Source organism: Bos grunniens, chromosome 16 (assembly GCF_055505025.1).
Source record: "Bos grunniens cultivar Pamir isolate PY7600 chromosome 16, Bosgru_T2T1.0, whole genome shotgun sequence".
In the NCBI taxonomy this organism is placed as follows: domain Eukaryota; kingdom Metazoa; phylum Chordata; class Mammalia; order Artiodactyla; family Bovidae; genus Bos; species Bos grunniens.
In genome coordinates, this window is record NC_141180.1 from 37,744,051 (window position 1) to 37,762,383 (window position 18,333).

The 18,333-nt window shown below is 38.7% G+C and overlaps 1 protein-coding gene across 22 annotated transcripts in view; it reads left to right on the top strand.

The window, feature by feature from the left end:
- Window positions 1–18,333, top strand: part of KIF1B (kinesin family member 1B) — a 151,256-nt gene that overhangs the window by 23,248 nt on the left and 109,675 nt on the right. For all 22 annotated transcript variants that reach the window (XM_086344423.1, XM_086344429.1, XM_086344425.1 and 19 more), the window contains exons 3-5: window positions 14,629–14,705; window positions 15,549–15,728; window positions 17,872–17,937. In XM_086344423.1, the coding sequence (XP_086200549.1) occupies window positions 14,629–14,705; window positions 15,549–15,728; window positions 17,872–17,937 (323 nt within the window). The remainder of the gene's footprint in view (window positions 1–14,628; window positions 14,706–15,548; window positions 15,729–17,871; window positions 17,938–18,333) is intronic.

Here is an 18,333-nt window from a genome sequence, read left to right on the forward strand (position 1 = left end):
CATGGAGATCAAACCTGTCAGTCCTACAGGAAATCAACCCTGAATATTCCTTGGAAGGACTGATGTTGAAGCTGAAGCTCCAGCACTTTGGCCACCTGATATGAAGAGCTGACTCATTGAAAAAGACCCTGATGCTGGGAAAGATCGAAGGCAGGAGGAGAAGGGGATGACAGAGGATGAGATGGCTGGATAGTATCATCGACTCAATGAACATGAGTTTGAGCAAACTCTGGGAGTTGGTGAAGGACAGGGAAGCCTGGCATGCTGCAGTGCATGGATCGCACAGAGTCGGACACAACTGAGCGACTGAACAAAAACAAAACGCTTTTAAACATGATATAGCAAATAAAAATTTTTTGTTTATTTATTTTTTATGCTATGTTGAGTCTTCAGTGCTGCTTGGGCTTTTCTCTAGTTTTGGCATTGGGGGCTACTCTCTAGTTGCAGTGCTCGGGCTTCTCTTGTTGCAGAGCACAGGCTCTAGGGCGCTCGAACTTCAGTTAGTGCAGCACATAGGCTCAGTGGTTGTGGCTCCCAGGCTCTAGTATACAGGCTCAATATTTGAGGCGCATGGGCTTAGTTGCTATGCAGCATGTGGAATATTCCCAGACCAGAGATCTAACCCATATCTCCTGAATTAGCAGGCGATTCTTTACCACTGAGCCGCCAGGGAAGCCCCGTCAGATTGTTTTTTGTGGTTGCTTTTGGTACCTAAATTGTTGTATTCGATGGGAATATACATTTAAAGGCAGAAACAGTTGAGCCTGTCATTAAAGGAGGAGGCCATTGCTATTGTATATCTGGAATTGCTTTTTATTATAATGTATAATTCAGAGTTCTTTAATTATCTAAATAAGTTGTTTTCACATCTAGATTGTGAAACAGCAAAGAGGGAAGACTGAAAAAAATCTTTTAGGAAACCTGCTGTTTTGCATCTAGTCAAAAGAGGTTGTCTTGATTAAATCCAGACTATACTTCAGGTGGCCTTTTTATATGCATATGTTGCTTTTTTCAAAGGGGAAAACAACCATGCCCAGTTTTGTTGGTTTTTTTTTTTTTTTCAATGCCTTCTTTGTGATTCTCAAGAAATATTTTGGAGTTCATTTTTTTTTTTTTTTTTTTTTAGTTCATTTTTGAAAGTCTGTGCCAACATCGAAGTGCTTATTGCTTTTGGTAGCTTCCCAGTGAAGTGTGAAGCACTGCAGTGAGAGCTAGGAAATCCGGAGCAGTTAGAGAGACTGAGAAGGGAAGGGGCTGCTGCTGCCTGTCATCTCGTGGGCCAAGTTGATTTTTGGAGATTTAATTTTTGGTCATATATCAACAATGTGCTTATTTTATGAAAAAACATTTCTATTGGGGTAAGAATTGTTCTTGGCTGTACTGTGTAGAGATGAATGCTTTGTACAATAGGTGGTAAGAAAAAGAAATAAGAAATTAGGTCCTTGAGAGATCTGTGGGAATTGAGATTTTTGTTATTCAGCAAGCATGGGCTGGGAGGTAACTAGGGACCCAGAGTGTGTTTAGTCTGAGAGTTAAGTGATCAAAGCAGTGTGCTGACCTTTATGAGGCTTTAGGAGAGAGATCTGAATAATTGAGGGGCAGGGCCAGGAAAGATAGAGAATGTCTGGGAAGCCTCTTTTGTTTTGGCAGAACAGAAAACTGTAGGGCTAGAATTAGCAGAAGCTGTACAAATGACGAAATGATTTAACTACAGTTACTGTTTCCCTGTGACATTGTTCAGGTCTGATTCCAGAGTTCCTTTTGTAGCTGTGAATAAAATAGAGAAGGTAAAATTGGTGAAGGGGGAAACAAAAGCAGCTTTTACTTTTTAAATTGCCTTTTAGTGGGGGAAAAACCACCACGATTACCAGTTAAACACTTAAGCTGTGCCAGCCACTATTAGGCCCTTACAGACTAACTCATTTAATTATCAGAACAGTCCTATGGCAGATATTCTTATTTTCCCCATAGTACAGATGAGGGCATGAATTCTGGTTAACTTGCCTAAGGTCTCACATTTAGGACTGAGAGAAATAGAAAATGAACTGGTGCTGTCTTACTCCAGAACCCTCATTTTTTTCCTTTTAATTGAAGTATAGTTGATTTGCCAACATCTGCTGAATCATAGAAAAAGCAAGGGAATTCCAGGAAAACATCTACTTCTACTTCATTGACTACACTAAAGCCTTTGTGTTGATCACAGCAAACTGTGGAAAATTCTTAAAAGAGATGGGAATACCAGATCACCTTACCTGCCTCCTGAGAAACATGTATGCAGGTCAAGAAGCAACAGTTAGAACTGGACAAGGAACAACAGACTGGTTCCAAATTGGGAAAGAAGTATGTCAGGGCTATAGGTTGTCACCCTGCTTATTTAAGCTATATGCAGAGTACATCATGAGAAATGCTGGGCTGGATGAAGCACAAGCTGAAATCAAGATTGCCAAGAGAAATATCAATAATCTCAAGTGCAGATGACACCACCCTAATGGCAGAAAGTGAAGAGCAACTAAAGAACCTCTTGATGAAAGTGAAAGAGGAGAGTGAAGAGCTGGCTTGAAACTCAACATTCAAAAAACTAAGATCATGGCATCTGGTCCCATCACTTCATGGCAAATAGATGGGAAAACAATAGAAGCAGTGACAGACTTTATTTTCTTGGGGTCCCGAATCACTGCAGATGCACTGCAGATGGAGACTGCCGCCATGAAATTAAAAAGTTTTTGTTCTTTTGAAGAAAAGCTATGACAAACCTAGACAGTGTATTAAAAAGCAGAGACATCACTTTGCTGACAAAGGTCCATCTAGTCAAAGCTATGGTTTTTCCAGTAGTCATGTATGAATGTGAGAGTTGGACCATAAAGAAGGCTGAGCGCCAAAGAATTGATGCTTTTGAACTATGGTACTAGAGAAGACTCCTGAGAGTCCCTTGGATTGCAAGGAAATCCAACCAGTCAGTCCTAAAGGAAATCAGCTCTGAATATTCATTGGAAGGACTGATGCTGAAGCTGAAGCTCCAATACTTTGGTCGCCTGATGGGAAGCGCCAACTCATTGGAAAAGACCCTGATGCTGGGAAAGACTGATGGCAGGAGAATGGGGCGACAGAGGATGAGATGGTTGGATAGTATCACTGACTCAATGGATATGAATTTGAGCAAACTCTGGGAGATAGTGAAGGACAGGGAATCCTGGAGTGCTGCAGTCCATGGGGTCACAGAGTCCAACACAACTGAGCAACTTAACAGCAGCATAGTTGATTTACAATGTTAGTTTCTGGTGTACAGCAAAGTCATTCTGATATTGATATATATATATATCTTCTTATATCTATTTTCTTTTTGATATTCTTTTCCATTATGATTTATTACAGGACATTAAATAGAGTTCCCAATGCTCTGTAGGACCTTGTTGTTCATCTACTTTTATATATAGTGGTTTGTATCTGCTAATTCTGAACTCCTAATTTATCCCTCTTCTACGCCCTTTTCCCCTTTGGTAAACCTAAGTTTGTTTTCCATGTCTCTGAGTCTGTTTCTGTTTTGTAACTATGTTCATTTGTGTTATATTTTAGATTCCACATATAAGTGCTATCATATGGTATTTGTGTTTCTCTTTCTGACTTACTTTTTAATACTCTGAGATTGAGTGTATAGTTGACCCTTGAATATCAAGGGGGTTAGGGTGGCGACCCTCAGCAGTTTAAAATCTGCCTATAATCTGTTGACCCTTTGTATCCGTGGTTTGCATCCATGGATTTAACCAACCCTAGATTGTGTAGTACTGTGTATTTACTATTGAAAACAGTCCACATGTAAGTGGACCCATGCATTTCAAACCTGTGTTGTTCAAGGGTCAGCTATGTTGTAAACATATACAGTACAATTTATCCTATTTTATAAGATTTAGAATCTAATTTTGTTATTTTAAATGATTAGGAAATTTTATGATTGTCGATCTTTGCTCAAATCTACTTTATGGTAATATACTTTATACCATTTTAATATATTTTGAAAATACATTATTCTAAGTTGGGAAGAAGCTGCTTATGGGGTTTAGTTTTATGGTTTTGGATATAAATTTTAAAAAATGCCATATTTCTTAAATTTGGATATAGAAAGCTTTTGGAAATGGAAGTTGGTGCTGAAGATATCACTAGGATTTTTAACAAACTCAAAACATGCTGTTTTAGAAAAGTTAATTTAAAGTTACTCTGTTGCCACAATGATATGTTAATTGTAGTTGCAGGCAAAAATCTTTAATAGTTTGCCAACAACAGTGTAATTGCTACATAGAGACTTTGAGATATTAGATAAATAAATTTATTCTGGAGAATAAAAGGGCTTTTTGAGTACAACTCTTGTTTTGACTGCCTTGTTTTCTAGGACTTAGTAATTAAAAGATTATTTCTGCATCTTGATGCTGAAGTAACAAAGTTGGAAAGAAGGCAAGGGAAAAAAGGGGGTTAATTTGGGGGACTTAGCAGTCGTTTAAAAGCTAATTTTGACTTGAAGGGACTCCAAGAAAGAGAAGATGGTCTTGTGGTTCATCAATAAACTAAAACCTATAGAACATTTTATGGAAATCATTTTAAAGGCATTTCCATTTATCTTGGATAAGGGTCTTCAGGCCTTTACATCAAAGATGCTATCCTCTTCTCTCTTCTCTAGTTCTCCTAAGGTAAGGGATATCAGCAGGAAGAAAAAAAAGTTTGAAGACAAAAGGGGCAAGTTGTGAAAGCTGCAGGGGAGGATAAATAAATGTGAAGTTATCTACCCTGTGGACTTGGGGAAGATACAATCAAATCAGACCTTCAGTTCTAAGGCTGCCTTTCTGATTTATGAAGGGAGACTTAAGGAAACAGCCTTAAAGCCAGATGAGATGTGGATGGTGATGGGAGCCAAGGCCCAGAGGTGAGGATGAGCAGAGTGAGTTATGGGGATGTGAGTAGATCACCTGAACAAAAAAGACTCTTCCTCTGGGGAGTCCAAAGATGGTTATGATGATAAACACTAATGACAGTCACTAACATAGCCTGACTTCCTTTGTCTTTTGTCTCTCAGGATCCTGTCCTCTCCTGATTGCCTGCCTTCCTCACAGGCCATTCTCTTCTCTTACCTTATTTCCTGTGTTGAAAGTACACCAGGACTTCGTCTCTTCTCTTTGATATCTTTTCTGTCTTCAGAGAAGACAGACTCCCTAGGTGATTTCATCTAGGCTCAAGGTTTTAAATGTCTCTGAGGTGACGGTAACTCTCAAACTCATTTCTCCAGCCTGAACCCCTTTTTAGAACTCTAGACTTGTCTACCCAACTGCTAACTTAACTGTACTTAAAGGTCTAAGACGTTATCTCAAACTCAGCATGTCTTCAACAGAACCGATTCCAGACCAGAAATATTGGAGTCACTCTAGTCTTCTCTCTTTTTCTTACAGACCATGTGTAATTCATCAGTAAATCAATTCTGTTTTCTCTGCTTTCACCATCTCTCCTGAATCTGGTTACTTTTTATCATTTGCACTCTTGTCCAAGAACACTCCAGTAGCTTCCTGTCTTTCTCCTTCTGCTTTTGTTCCTATGCAGCAGCCAGAGTCCTATTTTAGACATGGCTTAAAACTCAACATTCAAAAAACTAAGATCATGGCATCCAGTTCCATCACTTCATGGCAAATAGATGAGAAAACAATGGAAACGGTGACAGACTTTACTTACTTGGGCTCCAGAATCTCTGTAGATGGTGACTGCAGCCATAAAGATATTAGCTCTTTGGAAGAAAAACTATGACAAACCTAGGCAGTGTATTAAAAAGCAGAGGCTTTACTTTGCCAACAAAAGTCTGTCTAGTCAGAGCTGTGGTTTTTCCAGTAGTCGTGTATGGATGTGAGAGTTGGACCATAAAGAAAGCTGAGTGCCAAAGAATTGATGCTTTTGAACTATGGTGTTAGAGAAAATTCTTGAGAGTCCCTTGGACTGCAGGGAGATCCAACCAGTCAGTCCTCAAGGAAATCAGCTCTGAATATTCATTGGAAGAACCGATGCTAAAGCTGAAGTTCCAATACTTTGGCCACCTGATGTGAAGAATGGACTCATTGGAAAAGACCCTGATGCTGGGAAAGATTGAAGACAGGAAGAGAAGGGGGTGACAGAGGATGAGATGGTTGGATGGCATCACGTACTCGATGGACATGAGTTTGAGCAAGCTCCTGGAGTTGGTGATGGACAGGGAAGCCTGGCATGCTTCATTCTGTGGGGTTGCAAAGAGTGGGACATGACTGAGTGACTGAACTGAACTGAAACCTCATTGTTTCACCCCTGTGCTTTAAATCCTTTTTTGGTTTCTTGTCACTTTTAGAATATAACTAAAGATTCTCACCTTGACCACACAATCTGGCTAGCTCTCTGACATCACAGGTCATTATTGTTTATACTGGTGGCCCTGCAGTACCCTAAATGTCCTGCAGATCCCTGCTCAAACATCATCTTCTCAGACATGGCAGTCTGCCTGTTCTCATCACTCCTCCCACCTCCACTGCCACTTTGTATCTCCTAACTCTTCTTTAATTTTCTTCACCAGGTTATACTATCTCTCTTAGTTAACTGTCTGATTTCCTGGTTAGAATGTAAGCTCCTTCAAGGCAGGAACTGATTTTTCACTGGATACCTTCTTGCGTGGGGCATGGTAGGCACCCAAATATTTGTTAAATGAAAGAATATTGTGAATATTTACTTTATGCTAGGTCCTGAGCTAAAACTCTTGACGTTGATTGGTATCCAACAATTCTATAAAGTTAGGCTTCATTATTGTACCTGGTTTACAGATAAGAAAATTGGTGCTTACTGTTTATTATGTGCCGAGTTATAGATGAACCCTAGAATGATATTGCATACTCACAGTGAGGTTAGATCAAATCTTCTATAGTATTCTATTTTCTTCACTGTTAAAATATTTAATAATAATATCTTCTAGAAATATTTCCTAGATCATTATAGGTTTTGATTATTGAATATTGGGTCAAATTGTAAAACAAAATTCCATTTTGGATCAAGAAACGCAATGGTTTTGATATAGACCTTTCTTTCTCTTGGCCCCCACAAATGCCACACACTGGAACTTAGGGGTTTCTGATGCCTGATGCAGTTCTCATGGGAGTTTTTATGTAAATGGCAAGCAGAAGTTCCCAAACATTCTACAGTGGTGGTTGTGTTCTGTGTAATTGGTCTCCACACTTCCATTCATGCTTTCTTCTAGTCTTTTCTCCATGCTGTAGCCCATCCATCACTGTAACCAAGTCACTCCAGTGGCTTCTCATTGGGCAGGGATTCACCCGCTCCTTGGAGTCTGCCCATGATCCTGAGATTTTAGTGCTTTTCTACTCTTTGCTGCTCACTGCACGTGAACTTCACCTGTCAGACCAGTACCTGTGATTCACATGCTTATTTTTGCCCCAGGCCTTCTTAGTGGAGTTCCCTAGCCTGGGATGCACCTTGCCCAGTGGTTCAGAGCCTTGGAGCCAGATGGTCTAAATTCCAGTTCAGGCTCTGGCCTTGGGGAGCTCAGGGCACTCTGAACGTGAAGTGGAGATGATGATTGCATAAGGTTATTGTGTGGATTAAATGAGTGCGTCCATGTGATGTGTTAGCACGGTGCTCAGGACATATGAAGTGTTCGTGCTCAGTCGTGTTCAACTCTTTGTGGTCCTATGGATTGTAGCCCACCAGACTCCTCTGCCCATGGAGTTTTCCAGACAAGAATATTAGATTGCCATTTCCTACTCCAGGAGGTCTTCCTGACCCAGGGATCAAACTCTCATCTCTGTGTCTCCTGCATTGGCAGGCAGATTCTTTACCCCTTTTGCCTCCTAGGAAGTGTTAGCTAATATTATCAGCACTGTCTTCTACTTATCCTTCAGCCTGGCTTTCTCTTTCACCAAGTCAGAGTCTCCTGACTACAAAGTGTCTGTTTTTTGTATATTTCCTTTTGTAAATTCCTGTTTATATGTTCTTACAGGACCCAGTGCTTGGGTAGCATGGATCTTGCCAGAATTTGAAAGCATGTATTTATTTTGTGGGATTGTATGTCTGTCTCCTCCATTGATTCTGAGCTCTGGAAGGGCAGAAAGAACTCTTTTGCTTGCCGTCACATCCCTAGCCCAGTGCCTGGGACATACTTTGTACTTCATAAATGTGCTCAGTACATGTGCCCAATGAAGAAAGGGCTGCTTAACTTTTCCTTTGTTCAATTAGGATCTTGGAATCTTCTGCAATAACCCTTCCTTTGAGAAAGAGCAATGTTGGTGTAGAAACTAGCTTTGTTTCAGACTTGGGAGCTCATTGAGTATGCGTACGCAGGGCAGGGACCACTGGAAGACAGGCAGAAAGATCAGGAGCATGGACTTTTCTGGATGGATGCTGTTGGGACAGTACTTTGGTTGAAGGGCTTTGAATGATGCACCATTCTGGTTGCAGCTGTGATACTCAACAGGGATTCAGCCACTTCCTGTTGAGTCTCTGCTCTGTGCTGGGCATTGAGCCAGATGCTGAGCGCCTCACCCTTCTAATTGAATGTATGTTTCAGGGGAACTACTTGGGAAGGTGGAACTACTTGAATGCTGAGTACTTGGCATTTATTTACATCTTCTAGTGTTTATGATAGGGCAGTGCCTCTAGGGTGTGTGCCTTGTGTGTGAGATCAAGAATGTGCTTCATACCTACATAAGAAGTCTCACGCAAAGCAAGCTTATCATGTCTAGACCACAGGAGAAAATCCTGCAGCAATAGATTTCAATGGTAAGATACCTCTGTCTGCCATGAGATTCTGAATTTCCTGTGAAATACAAACTGTAAGCTGTTGTGTTGTTGTTTAGTCGCTAAGTGGTGTCTGTCTCTTTTGCAACCCCATGGACTGTAGCCTGCCACACTTCTCTGTTCATGGCATTTCCAGGCAAGAATACTGGAATCGTCATTTCCTTCTGCAGGGAATCCTCCTAACTCAGGGATCAAACCTGTGTCTCCTGCTTGGCAGCAGGTTTTTTTTTTTTTTTTTTTTTTAATCACAAAACCACTGAAGAAACAGTTCTGAAAACCTGAGGAAGAAGAGGGTTTTTCAATACCCATTCCACCCTTGTGCCTCCAACATATGACTGTCCGTTATCCTTGCCCTTCCTGCTGTCCTCCATCAGTAATTCTTCTTATGCCTATACTATTTAAAACCTGGTCATTTTTCCTCTTGTTCCTGGTTTACCTACTACTGCTGTTTCCTAGAAACTGTATTTCTGTTATCTGGGTTGAAATTTAGATACCTCCTTCCCAGAGATTAATGATTCTTGCCAGAAGCTGAACACGTTGGCTACTCAGGGAGAAGACTCAGGAAGTAAGTGGTGTTGAGAGAGCTACCTTCCAGTTCACACATAAGCATCACCTACTTACCAAGTCAGCACTGTGAGTGATATAGAAAGAGGAGTCATGGTTTCCAGCCACAAAGAAGTGACAATCTATAAGGAAAGATAAAACTAACGAATTCATTGGCTCTTTGGTATATGTTGAGTATCTACCATGTGTAAGGCACGTTCCTGGTACTAGAGAGTAGAGCAGTGAATGAAACAGAAATTCTAGTCTCATGGAACTTACTTTCACCTCAGTGACTCATATAATAAATCAGGTACTTATGAGAGCAATGAAGAAAAATCAGGCAGGGTAAGAGGATGTAGAGTGAAGTGAATGCTGATTTAAATTGGATGATCAGAAAAGGGCCTTGTGATAAAATGATGTTCAGTTGGAGACCTGTGTGAAATTGGGGGCGTGTGCTGGTCAGATGCCAGGGAGAAAACATTCCTGCAGAGTAGTAAGTATGGAGACCCTGACATGAGAATGTGTGTCTAGTAAGAAGGCCAGTGGGACTGGAGTGAAGGGTGCCTCTTTGGAGAGGAGGTTGCGGAGGGAGTGGAGTTTTGTTCAATGTACGATTGGAGGGTTCCCTGGAGGCTCATCTTAGAGCTGGTCTGGATTGCGTCTGAGAAGGATCATTACCTGCAGCGTGGAGATGAGCCTTTTCAGAGGCCCAAAGGATAGTGGGGAGCCCAGTTAGGAGGTGTTGCATCCAGGTGGGAGAGAAGGTGGCTTGCACCAGGATGGTGATAAAGGTGGTGGTGACAAGTTGTGGGATTCTTAGTACATTTTCAAAATAGAACTGACAACATAGATGAGATGTGGAGAGTGAGAGAAAAAAGTCATAAGTGATTCCATGATAGTCTACAGGAAATTGCTAGTGGAGGTGGGTCCAGATCTGGAGTACACAGTGTGTTTAGAGAAATCTTGATAGAAGAGGAGGCCTCGGGTGTAGAAGGAGTCTTGAAAAGCTGTGTGAAATAATTTTATATGAAAGAAAGCACCATGAAGTATAGTGCAGCACTTCAGAAAATAGAATTACGTTTAACTCCCATCCTCAAAATATACCAGGAATCCTTTCCTTGAAGAAGAAGAATTGATTTATCCTAGAGAAAGCCTGTACACTGATGACACTTGACCCTGGGAGGCATACTATATTTGTAGTACCTTTTGCATTGATGAAGATATGGTTTAAATGTTGAACGTATTCATTAATTGCTATAGTTCCACTCACATGTGAATGCTTTTAGTTCAGTTCAGTTGCTCAGTCGTGTCAGACTCTTTCCAACCCCAAGGACTGCAGCACACCAGACTTCCCTGTCCATCACCAACTCCCAGAGTTTGTTCAAACTCATGTCCATTGAGTCGGTTATGCCATACAACCATCTCATCTTTTGTTGTCCCCTTCTCCTGCCTTCAGTCTTTTCCAGCATCAGGGTCTTTTCCAATGAGTCAGCTCTTCACATCAGGTGGCCAAAGTATTGGAGTTTCAGTGTCAGTCCTTCCAGTGAATATTCAGGACCGATTTCCTTTAAGATTGACCAGTCAGATCTCCTTGCAGTCCAAGGGACTCTCAAGAGTCTTCTCCAACACCACAGTTCCAAAGCATCAATTCTTTGGTGCTCAGCTTTCTTTATGGTCCAACTCTCACATCCATACATGACTACTAGAAAAACCATAGCTTTGACTAGATGGACCTTTGTCGGCAAAGTAATGTCTCTGCTTTTTAATATGCTGCCCAGGTTTGTCATAGCTTTCTTCCAAGGAGCAAATGTCCTTTAATTTCATGGCTGCAGTCACCATTTGCAGTGTTTTTGGAGCCCAAGAATGAGAGACAAATTAAAAGCCCTGCACACTGTGTTTTGGCTCATTTGACTTTGATACAAGAATCACTGTTTTAAATATTGCCCAGTCTTTTCAGTGATAGAGTTCTCTGTCTATTTGGTGAAAGTTGATAAAATTTATTAATTTTTTTTTTAACTACTGTATTTTTAAATATTGTATACATGTATTTTACATGTATACTGCATAGGTATATACTGTTTTGGTTTTTCTTTTTTGTTGTTTTTCATGAAAATGGTGCAGGATTCAATGAAATTAAAATTATATGTGACCCGGGGAGGACATTCATCTGAGTGCCTGCTTGATGTAGGGCAGCACAGAGGATCCATAAGACATGGTCCATGTACTGAAGGGATTTTTAATGGGGAAGGAGCACCAGAGATTCGATGTCACGTCTCAAGGACTCCAATATAGTATTGATTCATTGACTCTTGCCAAGAAGTTGAATTCTTGTATTATGCATTAGCTTATTTTACCAGTAAACTTTTCTCATAGAATATGGGTTATCATACCCATTGAGGGAATTTAAAACAAGATAAAATACCTAATTTTGAAAATTAGCATTTGTGTAGTGCTTTCCTCATTTAATCCTGTGAACTAGGTATTACCTCAGTTTTAGAGAGGATACGAAAGTGTAACAACACCCAAGGTCGTAAGAAAATCTAAAAATATTTCTTGTTCTTACTGATGTTGGTCCTCTGATTACAAGTCCTATATCCTTTACACATGTACACTCTCCTCTCTCCCCTCTTTTATTAATGCTTGGAGACATCCTGTTTCTTAGTCGACTTGAAGTGAGTTAGAGTTTAGCTCTTCAGAAAGAAAAATCCTCTGGCACGTCCTTTCAAAATGTGAATTCATTGTCTGTGAGCTCAAGTGCTGTCATTAATATTTTATCTTTATCACAGTTTTTTCTCTTTACAGAGTTATAGAGTCTTAAAATTTTTTGCTAGTAAATATTTAATATATTCAAGATAATATATATATAATATATATGTAAATATAACTGCTTCCCATTCTAATATATGGAAATAACCTATGCCTTCTGAGTGTGCCTACATTCCCCCCACAACAGGTAACAAGAATATTAAATTTTGCATTTTTCCAAGGTGTCTTATTTCATTTAGCAATTAAAAATTTTAAAATATTGTGGGTAAATTTCATCTTGTTTGACATAACTGTTAACATAAATGGCTCTTTAAAATTCTGTTTTTATTTATTTATGTTCAAGTAAAGATACTTTTGTTAATAATAAGGCAGTTATTTAAGAGGTAGTTTGATGTATTCAGAAGTAGAAATAAAATGTTGTACACATGAACTTAATCTAATGTTGTAAGCCAGTATTACTTCAATAAAATATAAACATTCAGTAGAAATTTGAAAAAGAAAAGGTGTATCTTTCTTATCTTTCTTTGTATACCAAACACAATACACAGCAAATGTGCCCCCACCCCCGCCAAAGTTTGTTAAATAAATTCATGCATCTGTGTGCTGAGTGGAATACATAATAGCTGGAAAGCAAAAAAATAGATAAAAATAAAAAACAGCTTGATTTTGAAGCTGAAAGTTAGGAATATTTATTAGTTTCAGAAGTTTCAAAGATCAGGGAGAAGGGTCTGTTAAGGAAGAGGAAAGGATTTTGTGTGATTCAAGGAAATTACTCGCTGGAGTAGTTTTTCTTTGCTTTACTAGAGAAAGGAGAGCAAAGGGGCAGGATTGGCACATTTGCCCTTTCTTAAGTTGTCCTTGGCAGCTTGGTGCTGCCGGTGAGTAGCCTAAGAGTGGATAAGATATGGCTTAAAGTTTTATGACAGCAGGTGTTCACCATGGTTTTGAGTAGTGACGACTACTTCATAGGTCATTTCCTGTATCTTGTGATTTTCCTTTTTGCTGAGCCACTGAAACCTGGAATCTGGTTCACCAAGTCTGATGCTAATTTCCGTTTTCTTGGTAGAGTTTCTGTGTGGTCTTTCATCTTTTAGGAACTGTAATTCTCATAGTTCCTTGTTTCATATGGATGAGGAGAGTTCTGAACAATGCCTATACGGTTTGGGTCTGAGGTGGTCATAAATGTACATGCACATGCATAATCACATGTGTAGAAGGGGCTTACTGTGTTTTCCTTGGTGATCGCTGCATGTGCGGAGTATTTGAGTGGTGGGTGTCTGGGCTCAGGAGCTGGACTTCCCAGATTCACATCCTGAATTGCCACTAGCTAGCCCTGTAGCCTTGGGTTTTCCTTAACCTCTTTGTGATGGTTTCTTTATAAATGGAGATAATAAAGCATCTGCCTTATTAAGTAATTGGGAGGATTAAATAGGTCTGTGCATAGAAAGTACTTATAGCCAGATTAAGTGCTCCATGAACGTTGGCTGCTATTTAAGTCTTGCAGGTAGGGCCTTTTGTTTAGAAACATACTTCTTTGCTTAGATTACCATTTGTGTGTGGGGGAGATGTTCTTTCTAGAACCATGTCTCCTTGTCACATGATTATGTGCTGTGAGCCTTATTAATCCTCTGTCAGCATTTGAGGTTGGAACATAAGTGTGGCCATACCCTGTGGAATCCAGTGAGAGAGAACTAAGCACCGTAGCAACTGTTGCTATTTGTGTCCCAAGCAGCAGCTGCCTGGGGAACAGATTTATTTTTTAATCCTGATCTCACTGATAGCTTGGGATGTGGCCCTGCCTTAGAGAAGTGGATTGGTTGAGATGCCTGGTGTTTGAGGCGACTTCATGGCCACATGTTACAAAGATTCTGTTCCATGTGAAATATGAGGTAGTAAAGCTTTGTGTATGTGAAGGAAGAAGGGAAGCCAAGCCTCAGTATTCAGTCTAGTCCCTGAAGTATGTAACTGGACTAATTACCCAAGAAATCACTTTTGATGTAAACAGTGATTTCAGAAATAAAACTATCCTTCCAATGAATGCTTCCTTACTAAATGCTTTTCTTAAATAGATAATAAGATCTTTAAAAAGAGTTTGTTTCAAGAAGTGGTTGGATTAATTCAATAATTTTTCTATATTTTATTTTTAATGTGTTGATATATTTCAAGCCTTAAAGAAGTACCTTGAAATGGTCCCATGGCCCATTTCCAGATTTCTTTTCTTCTAACTTACCTAGATTCAGTCACAGAATATTTACTGAATACCTACTATATACCAAGCTCTCTTGTAAATCCTGGTGACATCTTGTAAATGTTGGTCTGATTTTTTTTTTTTTTTTTTGAGTTCTATATATAGACCCTATCTATTAAAAATTTGATTGATTTTATTTTTCAGTTGCCCTATTGAGATTCAGTTGTATGAGTTTACTGATTTGAATGTTTTGAGCTTATTGCATAATATCATGTTGAACTAACATTTAATTGAGTGACTTATAAAATCAAAACGTTTTCCTCCTGCAGGTATTATTAACCCAAAGAACCCAAAGGAAGCTCCAAAGTCTTTCAGCTTTGACTACTCCTACTGGTCTCACACCTCGGTGAGTGTAGCCCTGGTGCAGTGTAGTAGAACGTTGTGGGTTTTAAATGGTTTGAAGGAGCCTGCGGGTCTACAGGGGAAGCAGAGATTACCAACATCTAGGCAAATGAAGAGTAGGACCTTTTGCAGTGTGCCCTTACTAATTACAGGACCCCAAATCTTGCTGGCTTCTAGTGATTGTTCCTAAAGTTTGCTTCTGTGTCTCTATTACACACTTTTTTTTTTTCCTGTTTTGCATTAGAGTAGGAGATGTTTTAAACTACTGCAAAGCCTAATTGCCAAGGGAAGAGTATGTGAAAGGGACTGGAAAACATTCTCCAAAAGCTGTGTTTATTGAGAAATAAAGGCACTACCTGGAGGGAGTTCAAAGAATTAGTTGTTGCATGTGGGATGCATTTGTTGCAGTTTGTTGCATTTGGCATGTGGGCTCTTCCCCAACCAGGGATCAAACCCATGTTCCGCTGCATTGCGAACGAACGCAGTCTTAACTACTAGACTGCCAGGGAAGTCCCCAAAGAAGTATTTTTATATGTGGACTTGATCTTTGATTTTCTAGTCGCATTTCCCACTTAAGAAAATTTTCTTGGAGCTCCCTATGAATGGAAGAGTGATACTTTCAGGGTTATGGAAAATGAAATGTAATGATGTCAGATAATTTCATGTAAATATTTTTATGTATGGGTGGCCTGAATGTCTCTAGTACCTGTGTGTGTGTGTGTTTAATGAGAAAAATAAACTATATATAGTGGGCACTATTCTGATTTGAAACACTTGTTTATTATAGAAGTAATTAATAAGCATAGGAAAAAGTATGAATGAATGCCATTTATTTTTCCTTTTACAGCCCGAAGATCCCTGTTTTGCATCTCAAAACCGTGTATACAATGATATTGGAAAGGAAATGCTCTTACATGCCTTTGAGGGATATAATGTCTGTATTTTTGCCTATGGGCAGACTGGTGCTGGAAAGTCTTATACAATGATGGGTAAACAAGAAGAAAGCCAGGCTGGCATCATTCCACAGGTGAAAAACACAGCAACAAAAAACTTCTGTTCATTATTACTCTTAATCCTTAATTACTTTAACAGTTTTTATTTAGCAAAAATTTACTCAGGGACTATCGTATGCAAGGCATAAAGGTAAATCACCTGTCCCTTTCCTTCAGAGGAGCTCACAGCCTGATGGAAAAGACTGATATGTATTCAGTCTGTCTTTATATCCAACATCATGTTACTTTATCTTTTGAACAATTTTATCAGCTTTTAAACGTGATGGTAGGTGCCACGTTCTTTTCCGAATCCTAGGAACACTTAGTGAGTGTTGTTGGTCTGATATTTTTCCCCAGTTCATGTTTCTTAACATTATGAGCACCCAGATCACTTCTTAGGAATATGACTCTTTTTGTTTTTTGATTGCCTTCTCTTTTATGTTATTAAATTAATTCTATCACTTAAACTTTGAACAGTCTGATATTTTTTTAAAGAGCAGTTAGTCTTGATTTTGTATTTTGTTTGGGAACTGAGAAAAGTTGTTACATAGGTATATTTAGAAGGAACTTCTTTTGCTAATAACAGGAATATGGTTTGCTTTTATTAGTGATATTTTGAATTAATTTTAATATGTCCTTTTACTGTAGGCCTAGCGTGGCCATTGCTGTATTCCAAAAATAAAATACATAAGGAGAAATAGCTACTTTTTTGAAAGGATTTATTGGATTTATACTTTTAAATTCAGCTATATAATTGAAATTATTAAAAAAGATTAGGACATTTTCAGAAAAAATTGAAAATACTAGCATACTTTTTTCTGTAAAAAGTATATGTCTGAATTATTACTATACATACATATTCTTTATGTATAGTAATGGTAATAATTATAATACTAGTTAGAGAAAACATTATGAGCACTCATCACGTGCCAGGCACAGGTCTAAATTCTTTACGATTCTTAGCTCATCTGGTCCTCTTCATGTGACCCTTGAGAGGTCGGTGCCCTTGTTTCCCTCATTTACAGATGAGGGAACTGAGGCACGGAGAGAGCATGTCACCTGTACATGGCAGATCTAGGATCCACGAGGAGGCAGGGTAGTTCTGGAGTCTTTGCTTTTACTTCTATGTAATAACTTTTTCAGCAGTAAAATAATCCTTCGTAGATTATAGCAAGTAACATGAGTCATTTATTTTATCCCATTACCACACTTAGTTTCTCCTTCTCTTTTGTTTGTTTGTTAATGTAATTCTTGCATGGTTACATATGCATCTCTTTTCCTGATAAAATTTTGGAATATTTTAATGCCAAAGCATGAATTTTTAAAAAGATTGTTAAGTTCTAGAAACTGACACTTGTAATACATTTTAAGTTCTATTTGAACTTCTAGAGAATCATGAACATATAGCTCATTTTTCAAAGGTATGTGACTGCTTTAATATGAAGCATATAGCAAATGAAAATTCAGTGGATTTTTATTAATTATTCTTATTTAAAGCATCACATATTTTAAGTAAATTAAAGGATAGGGAGATTAAAATTTTATAATTTTCCTGATCTAGAAAAATTAATGTATTCCACCAGAAATGTCACTGTGTAATGGATTGGCCTCTCATAAGAGGGGTTGGAATCTTAAGGCAGAGGTAAAGGGGAGAAATTATAGAGTCAAAACTCTTCTTGAAAATACCTTCATTTACTTCCTTCAAATAGTGTGTGTTTTCCCTATACCTGTATGTGTGTATGTATAAATTTACAATATATATAGTAACTGATAATATATAATAAAATTTATATATCATGATAAATAAGTGTGGAAATTAGTTTAATAGTAGTTTTACTTCTACAGTTATAATACTCATGGTAGAGTCACAGTTAATTCTAGTATGATATGAAGAGTTACATTCCCATGAAGTGAAATCAATGACATAACAATAGAAGAGACAGTTCTCTTCACCTAAATGTGGCTTTCTTTCTAAGGGAACGTTGAGGTGATATTGTTGAGGGAAAATAGAGATTAGCTGAGAGGAATGTATTCCAAACTTTCCTTTTATTTCATTCAAAGCATTTACCCTTGATGTTGATGCCATTAACATTTTGAAAAAGAGAAAAAAAAATCTTGCTAATTCCTTTAGCACTCATGGGTAAGTTCTGACTTATGCCTTTCGTTCTGCTCCTATAGTTATGTGAAGAGCTTTTTGAGAAAATCAATGACAACTGTAACGAAGAAATGTCTTACTCTGTAGAGGTGCGTACAGCTGTGGGTTAAAAACAGTCCTTGGTGCTCCATTCCCTCAAATGCTACTTTTAAATAGTTCCAAATTATGACAGAGCTATAGATCACTTAACTATTTCCCCACTTCTGTACTTTGAGGCTATTTCTAAAGTTATGGTTAATATGAAGAATGTTGCAAATAAATCTTTGTTCAAAAGTCTGTGGCTTATGGTATAGTTTAAACTCAAAGGGAAGGGAGCATGACAATATGATTGAAATTTTCAAACTTATAGGTAGTAGAAGAGGATGCCATTTTCTTTCATATTATGCAGAGTTCACAGGCCTTTTTGGAGCATAGGGTGGATCCCTGGTTGATATTTTGTTTTTCTTTACATTGGTGGGACCCCTACCCCCTCTCCTGTTATCTCT